The sequence below is a fragment of the Ornithodoros turicata genome, chromosome 9 (genome assembly GCF_037126465.1).
Source record: "Ornithodoros turicata isolate Travis chromosome 9, ASM3712646v1, whole genome shotgun sequence".
Lineage (NCBI taxonomy): Eukaryota > Metazoa > Arthropoda > Arachnida > Ixodida > Argasidae > Ornithodoros > Ornithodoros turicata.
This window is the reverse complement of record NC_088209.1, coordinates 3,076,354-3,088,251: the sequence shown is the minus strand read 5'-3', so window position 1 is coordinate 3,088,251 and position 11,898 is coordinate 3,076,354. Positions and strand designations below refer to the sequence as shown.

The 11,898-nt window shown below is 47.5% G+C and overlaps 2 protein-coding genes across 3 annotated transcripts; one reads left to right on the top strand and one right to left on the bottom strand.

Annotated features, from left to right (window-relative positions):
* Positions 1-6,973: 6,973 nt before the first annotated feature.
* On the top strand, positions 6,974-8,774 carry LOC135368058 (uncharacterized). Its single transcript, XM_064601133.1, has 3 exons — positions 6,974-7,173; positions 7,527-7,604; positions 7,825-8,774. The coding sequence occupies exons 1-3, from the start codon at positions 7,089-7,091 to the stop codon at positions 8,343-8,345; spliced, it is 684 nt and encodes a 227-aa protein (XP_064457203.1). The 5' UTR covers positions 6,974-7,088; the 3' UTR covers positions 8,346-8,774.
* Positions 8,775-8,796: 22 nt separating this feature from the next.
* Positions 8,797-11,677, bottom strand: LOC135368057 (putative nuclease HARBI1). 2 transcript variants are annotated; one of them, XM_064601132.1, is made up of 4 exons: positions 11,464-11,677; positions 11,252-11,391; positions 10,833-11,001; positions 8,797-9,073 (listed from the first exon to the last, which is right to left on the bottom strand). In XM_064601132.1, exons 1-4 carry the CDS (start codon positions 11,662-11,664, stop codon positions 9,068-9,070), a joined length of 516 nt encoding a protein of 171 aa, XP_064457202.1. In that variant the 5' UTR covers positions 11,665-11,677; the 3' UTR covers positions 8,797-9,067. The 2 variants fall into 2 exon arrangements, with proteins under 2 accessions (XP_064457202.1, XP_064457201.1); XM_064601131.1 differs by lacking the exon at positions 8,797-9,073 and adding an exon at positions 9,098-10,242.
* Positions 11,678-11,898: the final 221 nt, after the last annotated feature.

Here is an 11,898-nt window from a genome sequence, read left to right as displayed (position 1 = left end):
CAAGAACCTGAGAGAATAAGACTGCTTACGCGTGTTGGGCGGATGTATTATTGAGTTTGTTATAACACAACTGCGGTGTGCAGCACGTAGCCGTCACATTTAACACAACATAATTTCCGGCAGTTGGCTTTATATGTACCGAGTAAGCGTATTTGACAAATATGTTACTCCGATATCCACGTGAAAATAAAATGTCAGTGTCAACGTTGGCATCGCTATGTTGGCTGTTCATACTCTTCGCTGCCAGGTGAGATTTATAGGGGTTTATACCATGTCACGGTCTTATCCAGCGAATGCATGCAGTAATCGTACGACCTTGTGGACATGGTCAGCTGCATGCTACAGTTATTTCGGGAACTTTAGCCCCCGGATTCGTTGACGGATTTGATGAATCCTGATTTAAAACCGGATTTGATTTAGCACACCAAAAACAAATCCGGATTTAAAATGATTTGATTTGTCGCCTCAAGTTTAAATCCGGACTTGATTTGGATTTGATTTGCGGTGTTCCGAAAAACATGGATTTGATTTAAATCCGATTTGACTCATTAAATCCGCAACACTGCTGGACAAGCATTAAAAGTGACGACTTAGTACATATGCACGACACAAATGCTCTGCACCTCCGTTCTCATCAAACAAGTAGCTAAAGGTAAAAGTCGGAACCACAACCGTGCCGTAAAGCTTGCGGCAAAATCGGAAGTATAGTTTCCGCCTTCAGTAACCTAACTACTGTAGTTAACTACTTGAAATAGTAGTTTAACTAGTAGTTGCCACTACATTTCTGCAAGTAGTTGATAACTACTTTCTAACTACAATCTGGTAGTTTAACTAGTAGTTTAACTACATGTAGTTAACTACTGGCCATCACTGCTATTGCCACACTGCATTGGTCCGCTAAATGTCTGCTTCGCAAATATACAATTTTTAGAACGCTATCTTAATAGCAATGACATTTTCTCATTACACCCTTATGGAACGGAATGTACTGGAGTCTTCGAGACGCGTCGCCCCTTTCTGTGTCGGCAGTTATGGCGCGTTATCTCTCTTTCTGGGAGGCAGGATGCCAGCCCAGTTTTACCTCGATGTGTATCAACGCGTATTTCGCGCTTTAGTCAAATTACATTTTTACTGAGTGCGTTCGCTTCTGGGTCAGTTTCTCGTTCGATTGATACGAAACATTTATACTCGAGGCACGAAATGTTTCGGACTGCAGGGAAATGACAATCGCCGAACCTGCAACCATAGGCGCGGACTGTGTGGGAGCCCTCAGCCCTCTTCCTGGAACTTAACCATGGAAGGCCAAGCCACCTCCGAGAAGTATACCCTGCTGAGGGTCAGGATGACCTTTAAGAGCCATATCCGACAAATCGAATACTTCATGTGAATGACCATGAAGAACAAGAAAACGCCTGGCAGAATGTGGTGTACCGCATTCCGTTAAAGGGACTCCGACCAGAAGTTGTGAGAGCTCTTTCGTGCTCGCAGTCGATAAAATACCAAACAAGGACACTCCAGGCGAAACTTCGCGCATTGAAACCCCGTGGTTTCTCTAAACTCGAATTTTAAACATTCGACTTCATCCGAGTGCAGCATGCCTAACGTGAAAGTGAGAAAACACACGTGTATGTATCCACCTCAGTCCACCCTCAAAATGACGTCGACATGAGGGCCACTAGGTACACTCACAATTGGCTTAAACTCATCACGTGTTCACGCTATGCCCTGTCCATTTCCTTCGTGAAATGGCATATATATGTTAATATGTTTTTCGTTACAGTCTCATAAAGAAAAATATACCATGCATTTAACACCTGCAGTAGGTTCTACGATTGTCTTTTCAATCTGTGTACGGCGTTCCATATGGTTCCGTATCTGGTCAGCTGTAATGGATGCCATATGACGACCTTGCGAACTTGTGTGATTCACGGCTCACCCTGCCTTAGTCAGGTCATCGGTTGGTGTTGCAGTTCTTCGCCATATTCTGAACGTTTTACCTGTCATTTATGCGTACTGTTCTTGATCAGCCGCGAAGCAACGAGCCGCAAGGGCAGTCACTCGCCTCAGCGAAATTCTGGATATCAAAGGAGCTTTGGGACCTGATAATGTACTGCAAATGCTGCAGTTGAATTCTTCGAATCTTCATCTAAAGAAACCAAGTGTGCTTTCCTGTGTTTCTCACGGAAAAGTTCTTTAAACAAGGTTAGCACATTTATTTTTCAGTTTTAAGTCTACGCACTGAAAACCATGCAAGTGCATCCGATCGTTCTCGTAGCTATTGTGTAACACGCATGCTTTCTTACTCAACCCACAGAGCCCTCAGCTTCATGAACCCAGTTACACTTGATGTAACCTTTCTGAGGCTTCTTACTAGGCTGTGCTGCTCTGAAGCATTGATATGGCGCAGGATTGTTGTGGGTGCACCTCTGCTTTCGAAAGATGAAACACTCATTCCATGCTGTGCTTTTTGGCTCAGGCTCGACACGTTTACAAGCATGCAACACATCTTTTCCAAAGTAACCCTGCGGTACTCGCACTTTGAACAGCAACATGCGATCATATTGGTCGTAGCACATTTTAGCTTAGCCGGTGTCCCAACAGGAAGACACGGCTTCGCACCCAGTTATTCAATAAAAAAGTTGCAGCTACAAGCAACGAAAAGTTAAACAAATTGTGAAAGAAAAAATTCCGCTAGGCCTAACAGTAGAGCACGTCTTCGTATTGCCAACTGTAGGATGGGACAAACGAAAGCTTGCCCACATCACATTTCAAAAATACTACTGCTCTCGCCCTAAAACGAAGAGCAATGCACATCATCTTACCGCCTCGTCGTCTTCCTGTACCATTGTATTGTCATCAAGCGGGAGAGCTACCTATGGAGGTAGTCCCCTTTGGACAGACACTAATTTAGTTTACAGTCCTACAAGCTAGATAACAACACTCTTGGAGAGTTTGCTTTTCGTACTGACCATACCAAGCGAACGATCCAAACACGGGAGAGCCGCTGCAGAGTTCAGTACGGTCCGAACGAGCTGGCTATAACATGATTTGCCACTCACCCTGAACGCGGTGGAAAAGACTAGTAGACGTCAGCCAGCGGCGAGAGCTCTCCACAACACCATACAGTGCTTGCTCACGGACAATGTGGCTACGAAGCCCTGCCCTGACAGCCTGAAATATGGCTGCGTCTGGGCCGCCGAAAGCGAGCCGGCAACGACGGATCCAGATTTGAAAGTTGATCTCGGTAATTAATGAAGCCAATTGTTTACGCGGAACAGGCAACGGTCCCAGGAACTGTACGGTGGCTCAGGCGGCAGTCGACAGCTGAAATATCTCGGTTACTCTGCGCCACAGCAAAAGAGGAACACGACAACGCCTGAAACGCCTCTGCGGTTTCACACATCCCGCAGGACGGGCAACCATCAGAGCGAGAGATGTGAAAACGGTGTAGTCGCTCACGAAGAGGAAGAACATCGCAGGTCAACTTCCGCTGAAGACTGGCGCGGCGGGCATCTAGCCAGCCCATGGACGGGGAACGGGGGACTAGTCACCCGGAGAGGATTGTCATCCCCGGAGTGTATTGGCATCGAGGCGGAAGACCAGTCACAAGGACTGGCTCCCATATAACTATCTCAACAAGCTAGGACTAAAACTAGAACTAGTGCAATGCCAACTCCTGCTTGTGAAATCACGTTAAGGATTGCTGTTCGTGCTTGTCGTCGCCATGCAACATCCCCGAAGCATATATTGTTACCACGGCGATCACCGCTAACGCGAAATTCGGGTCCGGCGACCGTTACATATCATCAGCACCAGTCATCCAACTTTGCTGGTGTGGCGGATGCGTTTATAATAAAAATGTTAGTCACTGCTGCTCCCATATTTCTTTATTTATTTATTTAAAGTACCCCAAAGGCTCACCAGAGCGCTACATGGGGGAGTATGATGGTACATGCATGTCAGCAACACAAAAACGATGAGAGAGAAAAAAAAAGTACACAACACTGAACCAGTCATATTGCCTGGCTGTCACGAAAAGTAGAGCATACAATAGAAAAACATAATAGTACATTATAAAAAGAATACAAACATCAAACGGAAAGTTGGCCACGGAAATTATCGTAGTCAACGAGCTCAGCTAGGTCAGAGAGAAGATCGTTCCAGTTAATTGCGGTTCGACAAAAAATGATTTCGCAAAGATGTCTGTTCGACATTGAAAACGATTTACTTCGCATCGATGGTCGAAACGTGGGAATATAACTGTAGAGCGGGTAAGCGGAGAAATGTTAGGTGGGATACTGTGGACGAATCTGTGAAAAAGTGATAACCTTGCGACGGTTCGGCGACTGTCCAGGCTAGGGAGCTCAAGTAGCTGTTTAATTGCCGTTACCGAGGAACTTCGCGAGTAGTCGCTGACAATAAAACGAGCTGCTCTGTTCTGGACAGCCTCTAAAGCAGAGCACAAGTACCGCTGAGAGGGATCCCAGATAGCTGAACCATACTCCAATGTGGACCTAACTAGAGAAACGTGTGCTATTTTTCGGATACCCTGTGCGGCCGACTTAAGGTGACGTCTAATGTACCCTAGGGAGCGATTAGCATTCTTAATTATTGATTCAATGTGTTTGTTCCAAGACAAAACCTGCGAAAGATGAATACCGAGATATTTGTAAGAGTCGACCCTGACAAGAACATCGCAGGTCAACTTCCGCTGAAGAAAACTGAAGTTTCTGTTAAGCGAATAAGGAAATGAAAACATTTGGTTAGGACTGTGACGAAGAAAAGACATGAGGTTACATTTATCAAGATTAAGAGGCATGTCGCAAGTCAGGCACCAGGAGTGAATTAGAGAGATGTCATTTTGTAATGCAATCTGGTCGGCAGGTGATGAGATTTTCCTATAGATTACACAGTCATCGGCGAAAAGACGTATAGTGGAGGAAATGTTCTTAGGGAGATTATTGATGAAGATTAGAAAAAGAAGGGGACCAAGTACCGAGCCCTGGGGGATATCAGACGTCACAGCAAAGGACGAAGAAGGACAGTCGTTGCACATTACAAAGGAGGAACGGTTAGTGAGGAACTATCGGATCCAGTTGTAAGACTTAGAGTCGATATGTGTCGCGCGGAGCTTTTCGAGAAGGTAATGGTGAGGTACCTTGTCGAACGCCTTACGAAAATCGAAAAAAATGGCGTCAGTTTGTGAGCGGGTATCCGCATTCATGAAGAGGTCGTGAAGAAAGCATGCAAGCTGTGTCTCGCAAGACCGTTGTCTGCGGAAGCCATGTTGTAGCGGGTAGAAAAAGTTGCTCTCCTCTAAAAACTGCACAACGTGAGAGTAAATAATGTGCTCCAATAATTTACAACAGACACTGGTCAGCGAGATCGGCCGGTTGTAGTGGACGCTGGACGACGACAACGATGGCCACGCGCATGGAGCACCCGCTTCTCAGTTCCACCGGCGTGGCCATGAGCCGTGTTTACATGAATACGACACAAGCGTATCGAATCGAGTCGAAACCGGAGAGAAGACAATACGCCACCGTTTACATGAATGCGCATCGAGCCCAGACCCGTGGCCCAGGATCGTGGAGATCGTGGCCCAGGTGGCGCCACGCCGTGTCATATCGGAAAGTTAGAGGCGCACTTCCGCAAATACTGCCGTTTCCGGTGTCCCGCTACTTTCGCACCGAACGCTGAAACGTCGAAAACGTAGCATCTACGCCCCATTTTCAAGCGTACTTCAGAATGAAATCTGTACTACGGCTGCAAGCCCAGCTGCTTCTGTTAGTGTAGACTATAAGCTACATATCCAAAACGAAGCGTGGCTGCGAACTCCCTAATATCATCATTTTGTGATCCCGACTAGGAGTAGCAGACGACGCAACTAGCCCGCAGCCGAACGCCGCTTCCCATAATCCTCTCTTCTTGCCTTGATGCGCATCGTCTGTTTACATGCACAGTTTGAATGCGCATCCACCGTCTCGGTCCACCTCTGTTTAGCGAATTGAATACGATACGCTCTCCTAGCGAATTGACGCGTTTACATGGGTGGATTCGCTTCGACAACTGGATACGATACGCTAGTGTCGTATTCATGGAAACGCGGCTATGGAGATAGGCCACTGTCATCGCCTCTCCGTGGCATACCATCATCGCCGGTCGGGACCCAATGTAGAGGAACTCCACCTCCTCTACATTTGGTGACCCGGACGAAGAACATCATGTCCGGAGCAATTCGGCCCTTCACCATCCCAACTTTGTGACGACGCCATCGAGCAGCACTACCTCCGGCACACACGCGCTTCGCAGATTGAGCCGCCTCCACTCCTACCGCATCTCGGTACTCTTCACTCCTTCACTCCTCTTCTCACGCTTCTCACTGCCGGCCGCGACACTCGAGCCTTGCGCTCACCTGCCGGTTGCGGCACTCGCGGCAGCCAAAGCCTTGGCACGCTTCAGCCCGTCTCGGCACCTCACTCACTCCACCTGGGACTCTCGAGCTTCGGCTCCCGTGCCGGTCGCGGCACCCCAGGACCACGCCACCGAGCGCCTCACTCTCTCTCGCTCGTCTCTACCCGACGGATCGCTGTCACCGTCTTCATCCTCTGTGAAATCCCGCCAACGTGTGCCGTGCCCCTGTTCGACCACACGTCACCACGTCTGCACGTCCATCACGGTCGCCCTCCACTGCAGCTTTTCCCAGACGCGTTTCCTGGACTCCAGCTCTTGCGATGCGTCCGCAACGCATCTGACGGCCGGGGGACCCCTGTAGCGGACGCTGGACGACGACAACGACGACAACGATGGCCACGCGCATGGAGCACCCGCTTCTCATAGCGAATTCCACTGGTCGTTCTGGTGCACCGTAGAGCAGTGTAACACCCTCGCCACAATGAGGGGCGCTCTCCGCCAGTGCAACTACACTAAACCGCCCAGCGGAACATCCGAGAGGGTTTCAGTGCAGCGGCGCTGCCCCAAACCAGAGCTCTGCCCCAAACAATCTTCAACGCCACCTATGTTGGCAGCTGTGCCGTTGACCAGGCAGGCAACATTGGTAAACCGCGAAAACCGAAACCGAGAACAGCATGGACGGCATGGACGGTGTGTATCAACTGTGCTTGGATAATGACGAAGCGCAGCGTTTGCTTTTTACAATGTGCAGCACAAATGGTAAGTTGAAATAGCTGCATTCTCCACTTTTCGATATCTGTAGCGTTATGTAGCGTATGTTATGTAGCGATATCTGTAGCGTTATGTAGCGTTATCTGTATTCGTCTTCGTTTTATAAGTTTTGCGCCCTGTCTCTGGGGGGAGTTTCGGACGGGGCCTAGCCCACCCTGGGAAGTTCCGGAGGTGCAAATACCCCCCCCCCCCGGTAGTCGGCGCTTATGGGCATAGACCTTCATACACCAGTTGTGGTACACAGGGAAGCAAGCACATCACAGACATCAGAGCTGACCATGAAAGTTCTTTTCGAAAGATGTGTAGAGCGGTTCTAACTGCACCTAATGAAAATCCTTTAGGGGCAAGCAGCATTAGTACCGGAGCCAGTCAGCAGGCCGGCCCATCTGGAGCTCAACTAACCCCCAGATCCACTGCAGGTATGCCTCCACATGTCACGAACGCCATAGACTTCTTGCGTGGTCGTAAACAACAAATGTATCAGTGAATTAAATGTGAACACACAAGTTACACGACATCACCAGTAATTTGCTAATGTGTACGATTTTTATATTATTCATTTTATTTGACGACAGACACAATGACAGAAATTCGCATGATTCGATCTTATTTGCCAGCTCAATTTTTTGTTTTGTTTAGTTGCAGAATGGACAGACGGAGAAACGAAGCTCCTGCTTGACAAGTATGGCTTGTACCTCGAAAAAATTGGCCCTCTAAAACGCTTCAAAAATAGGAAATCAATGTTTCAGAAGATATCTCAGGACATTTTAAGTATATTGGGCACCGAAAAAACACACATACAGTGTGAGAATAGAGTAAAAACAATATTAAGACGCAAGAGGCATGCCATCAAAAACAACAGTCAATCAGGAGCTTCGCCGCTCCCTGTTCCATACCAAGAGGAGCTCCAGGCAATCCTCCGCAAAGACGACAGTATTGATCCCGAAATTTTGCGGGACGCCCATGGGGTGACATACAGAGGGGTATCGACCACTCACACTGCACAAGGGGTCCCCTCGCCTACTGTCACTACCGTACAAGCCAGCACCACTCAGGCTGGGATTGTCATTCCTGATCCCCCTCAAGAACAGGAATTAGCACCTTCAAATGAGGAGGGGTTAGTATATTTTCCAGAATCTACCGGCAGGCAGCTAGAATAGGTGTCCTCAAGATATATTGCCTATATGTGCCTTTTGCAGTGCCTCATTCCCCACATCACCACCAATGGGGTAGAGTATTGCCTCTGGCGATGAACATCCCCACTCTCCATCTCAAAATAAAGTTGTTGTTGTGTTTTGCAGTGGACAGCTGGAGAGTGACAGAGATGGCAGGGAACCACGCCCAAAGCGCAGACAACGGCCAAGCACTGCACGCATGCGTGACATGAAGCTGTTTTTTGAGAAAATGGAAGAACTAGAAGAAAAAAAGGAACAAAGAAGAATGGAACGTGAAGACAGGAGGCGAGCGGAACGAGCAGAAAGACAACAAGAAAGGGGAGAGAGGCATCGCAAGAACATTGAAATTCTAGAGAAAATTCATATAGTTCTTGATGCCCTTAACAATAAAATAAAGTGAATGCTCAAGCCACATGCCTGGGCTCCATAACATACCTCCTCACACAGACACAACTTTTTTTTGCAAGGTGCAAAATTATTTATTGAAACCAGACAAACCAGAGGGCTGGGTCGTTGTGCCAAAAGCTTGGCAGTTTGATGTCGGTAAAGTTGACCTGGGCAGAACCAGTGGCCGGATTGTGATCGCCTTGGTGTTGGTCCATGGTTTAATCTTGGTTGCAGGAAGGAGCGAAACGTTCGGGTCACCAAATATGTGGGAGCTAGTAAGGAGCAACCACACTGGGACAGAGGTCCGATGGGGCGAAAGTTTATTCCTGGAACGAGCGAGCAAGAATGATGATCGAGATCGTGTGCGTGAAAAGGGCATGCTGTCCGTCTTCTTTTACGGTAGGTGGCCGCCACAGGTTGATGCGAATTGTGGGTCAACAGCCCGGAGGGAAGAAAGGGTCCGTACGGGCTTCTACGGCCGGAGTGAATGGCTGCTTTGTTAGAGTGCGGAGGGGATTATGTGAACATAGTTATCTAGGCTACAGACCGGTTACAGAAAAATGGAAGGTTCACGAACACGTGGACGAAACGGGACAACAGGCAAGAATTGGTAAGCATAGCGAAAGATAAGTAGGTTAGTGGTTACGTGGGGAAAATTCCAGAACGAGCAAAGGATTTTTTTTTTAATATACATTTGTAATACAAAGTTGTGGCATGCAATCAAGAGAGCAGAAAGCAGTGGCCATGCAGTACATAACAGATGATATATAGTATAGTTTCCTTACGATCATTTACATTTCAACTCTTGAATGTTGTCACAAACCCTACCCCAACAGTTTTACATTTAAAGGTTCATAGACCTCATGACTCTGAGGCGCTTAAGCTCTCCAAGCTTCCTAAGAGCACACTCCCGCACATCTGCAGCTTCCACTACTTCATTTGTTTGAACTTCTGGAGCGCATTCAACGTCATCAATGGAACAGTCACCAGAGTTTATGCAGAGATTGTGAAGTACACAACATGCAAGTATAAACTTTGACGACTGGTCCACCGTGATGAATTCCAGAAGCTGCAACTGCCGAAATCGCTGCTTTAAAATACCAAATGCATTCTCAATGCGTAAACGCGTCCTGCAGAAGTTAAAATTAAACTGCTTCTGCTCCTCTGTCAATGTACCGTAGTCCCTGAAGGGAGTAAGCAAGTACTCCCTCAAGGGATATGCTGCGTCACCAAGAATGTGATACTTGTTGACACAACATATGTACGGCAGCTTTTCTGCGATTGATGAGGTTCTGAAAACCCGTGCATCATGTACCTTCCCCGGGAAACCCGTTGTGACATCGAGGAAGCGGCGCTTGTCATCGCACACTCCCTGCATGGTCAGAGAAGGAATATCGTGTCTATTTACATAAGTGGACTTTATCTTGTGTGCTGGGCACCGAATCTGGATATAGGTCCCATCAATGCATCCGATGGTACCTGGGATTCCTGAAATCTTTGAAAAGGGTGCCTCATGTTAACGATTAGAATAGAACATCTCAAAATAAACAACTTTCTGTAAAGTGAAGCAAAAACAGTGAACTTAAAGGGGTTGGGACACCTTCATAGATACGGTTCATTACATTATGGCCTCGTTGTACCACACACCGTGATATCAAAGCCGCACGGGTTTCAGTATTCACGGTGCCCACTTTCTCCGCTTCTATTACCCTCATCGCTGTGAAACTTTCAATGCGGGTTCACATTGGATCTTTTACATTTATCATGGATAATGTGGGATGACCTATTTTAACCCCTTTGTGAACCTTTAAAACAATCAGATCAGTGAAGGAACAGATGAGGAGTGTGCAAGCGAGCTGGTGGGCATTCAATGAAGGCAACATTTCCTTGAGTTTGAAGAACAATAAGAGAAATATAGAAAAGAGACACTACATATGCATATGTATAGTGTAGTATCGTATGTAATGTCTGTTCTCTGTATTTGTCTTCGTTCCTCTAACTCAAGGAAATGTTGCCTTCATTGAATCAGGTACGTATGAATTAATACATTGAACAACACAAACAAATGAAAATCTGACTTCTAACCTCCTGAAAATCTCTTGCAAGTGCATCTAGGTCGCTGGGGAACTTTATGACGTGTCCGGCTTTGTCAAGCAGGAAAGAGACAACCCTCCCAATTATCCGATGCATAGTAGTCTCACCCACGTTGAAACGTCCAGCGACGTCTCTGATGCAGCATTTGTTACCAGCATACCTGTGCATTTTCGAACACAACTTGTGTGGCTGACAAGCAGGTTAATGAGCTAAAGTATGTTTCTGTTAAAATGAAACGAGTGAGTACACACAAAAGCTGAAATAAAAAGGCCAACAGCACTACAGAAAGCATCTCATATGTTGGTATTGTTCCCCAAGTTCGCGTGATTATCAAAATTCAATATCCATGCTGGATTATAGTCTGCATATGTGCTGAAAGGACCGATCAACGAATCGGAAGAGTACTGTACCAGAGAAATGCGAGGACATGTTCCTCTGGTGACTTCGGCGGTGATCCGCCTCGATTGCCTGCAGGGTTGTAGGGGGATGCCGCAAACCCGCGCACCAGTGTGTCGCACACATCTCGGCTCAGCCGAAAGTTTCTCCTGAACTGCAACGGAAAGATCAGAAGATAGGTACTATACATGTCTGCGTCGGAGGCTGTTAGAACTCGGGAACGTACCTCATTGTCCGAGTACCGATGCACGGTGTCGTCGATGAAGTTTCCAATCTTCGGTCGCATCAGAGGAAGGGAAAAGAAAGTTTCGAAGGCGTTCAAATACGCCGATCCTCCTTCGCTACTACTGCTATCTCTGCTGCTGTCACTGCTTTCGGAATCCTCAACGAGACCGAAAACCACTTCCATTTCGTCCGCCATGTTCATTCAAAAGAGGAGGAGGGACCGTCCGGAAGCGGGCGCACTCCCGTGTTCCGGTCTCCACCGCCGATTTTCTCCGTGCAGGCAGAGTTGCACTGGTGTTGCACTCGCCCGGTGTAGTCGCCCCGTAACGACCAGCGGAATGCGATGCGCTTTGCATTGAAACGACCAGTGGAACACGCGCGCGCTGGCCAGTGCAGGTTTTTCTGCACTAGAACGACCAGTGGAATTCGCTATCAG

Excerpts from the sequence above, each read along its gene's own strand:
- LOC135368058 (XM_064601133.1), top strand. The coding sequence starts at position 7,089 with ATGGACGGCATGGACGGTGTGTATCAACTGTGCTTGGATAATGACGAA. Across the intron at positions 7,174-7,526 it reads TACAATGTGCAGCACAAATG|GGGCAAGCAGCATTAGTACC; the intron begins GTAAGTTGAAAT and ends AAAATCCTTTAG. Across the intron at positions 7,605-7,824 it reads AACCCCCAGATCCACTGCAG|TTGCAGAATGGACAGACGGA; the intron begins GTATGCCTCCAC and ends TGTTTTGTTTAG.
- LOC135368057 (XM_064601131.1), bottom strand. The coding sequence starts at position 11,664 with ATGAACATGGCGGACGAAATGGAAGTGGTTTTCGGTCTCGTTGAGGAT. Across the intron at positions 11,392-11,463 it reads ATCGGTACTCGGACAATGAG|TTCAGGAGAAACTTTCGGCT; the intron begins GTACGTTCCCGA and ends TTTCCGTTGCAG. Across the intron at positions 10,243-10,832 it reads TTGCAAGAGATTTTCAGGAG|ATTTCAGGAATCCCAGGTAC; the intron begins GTTAGAAGTCAG and ends CCCTTTTCAAAG.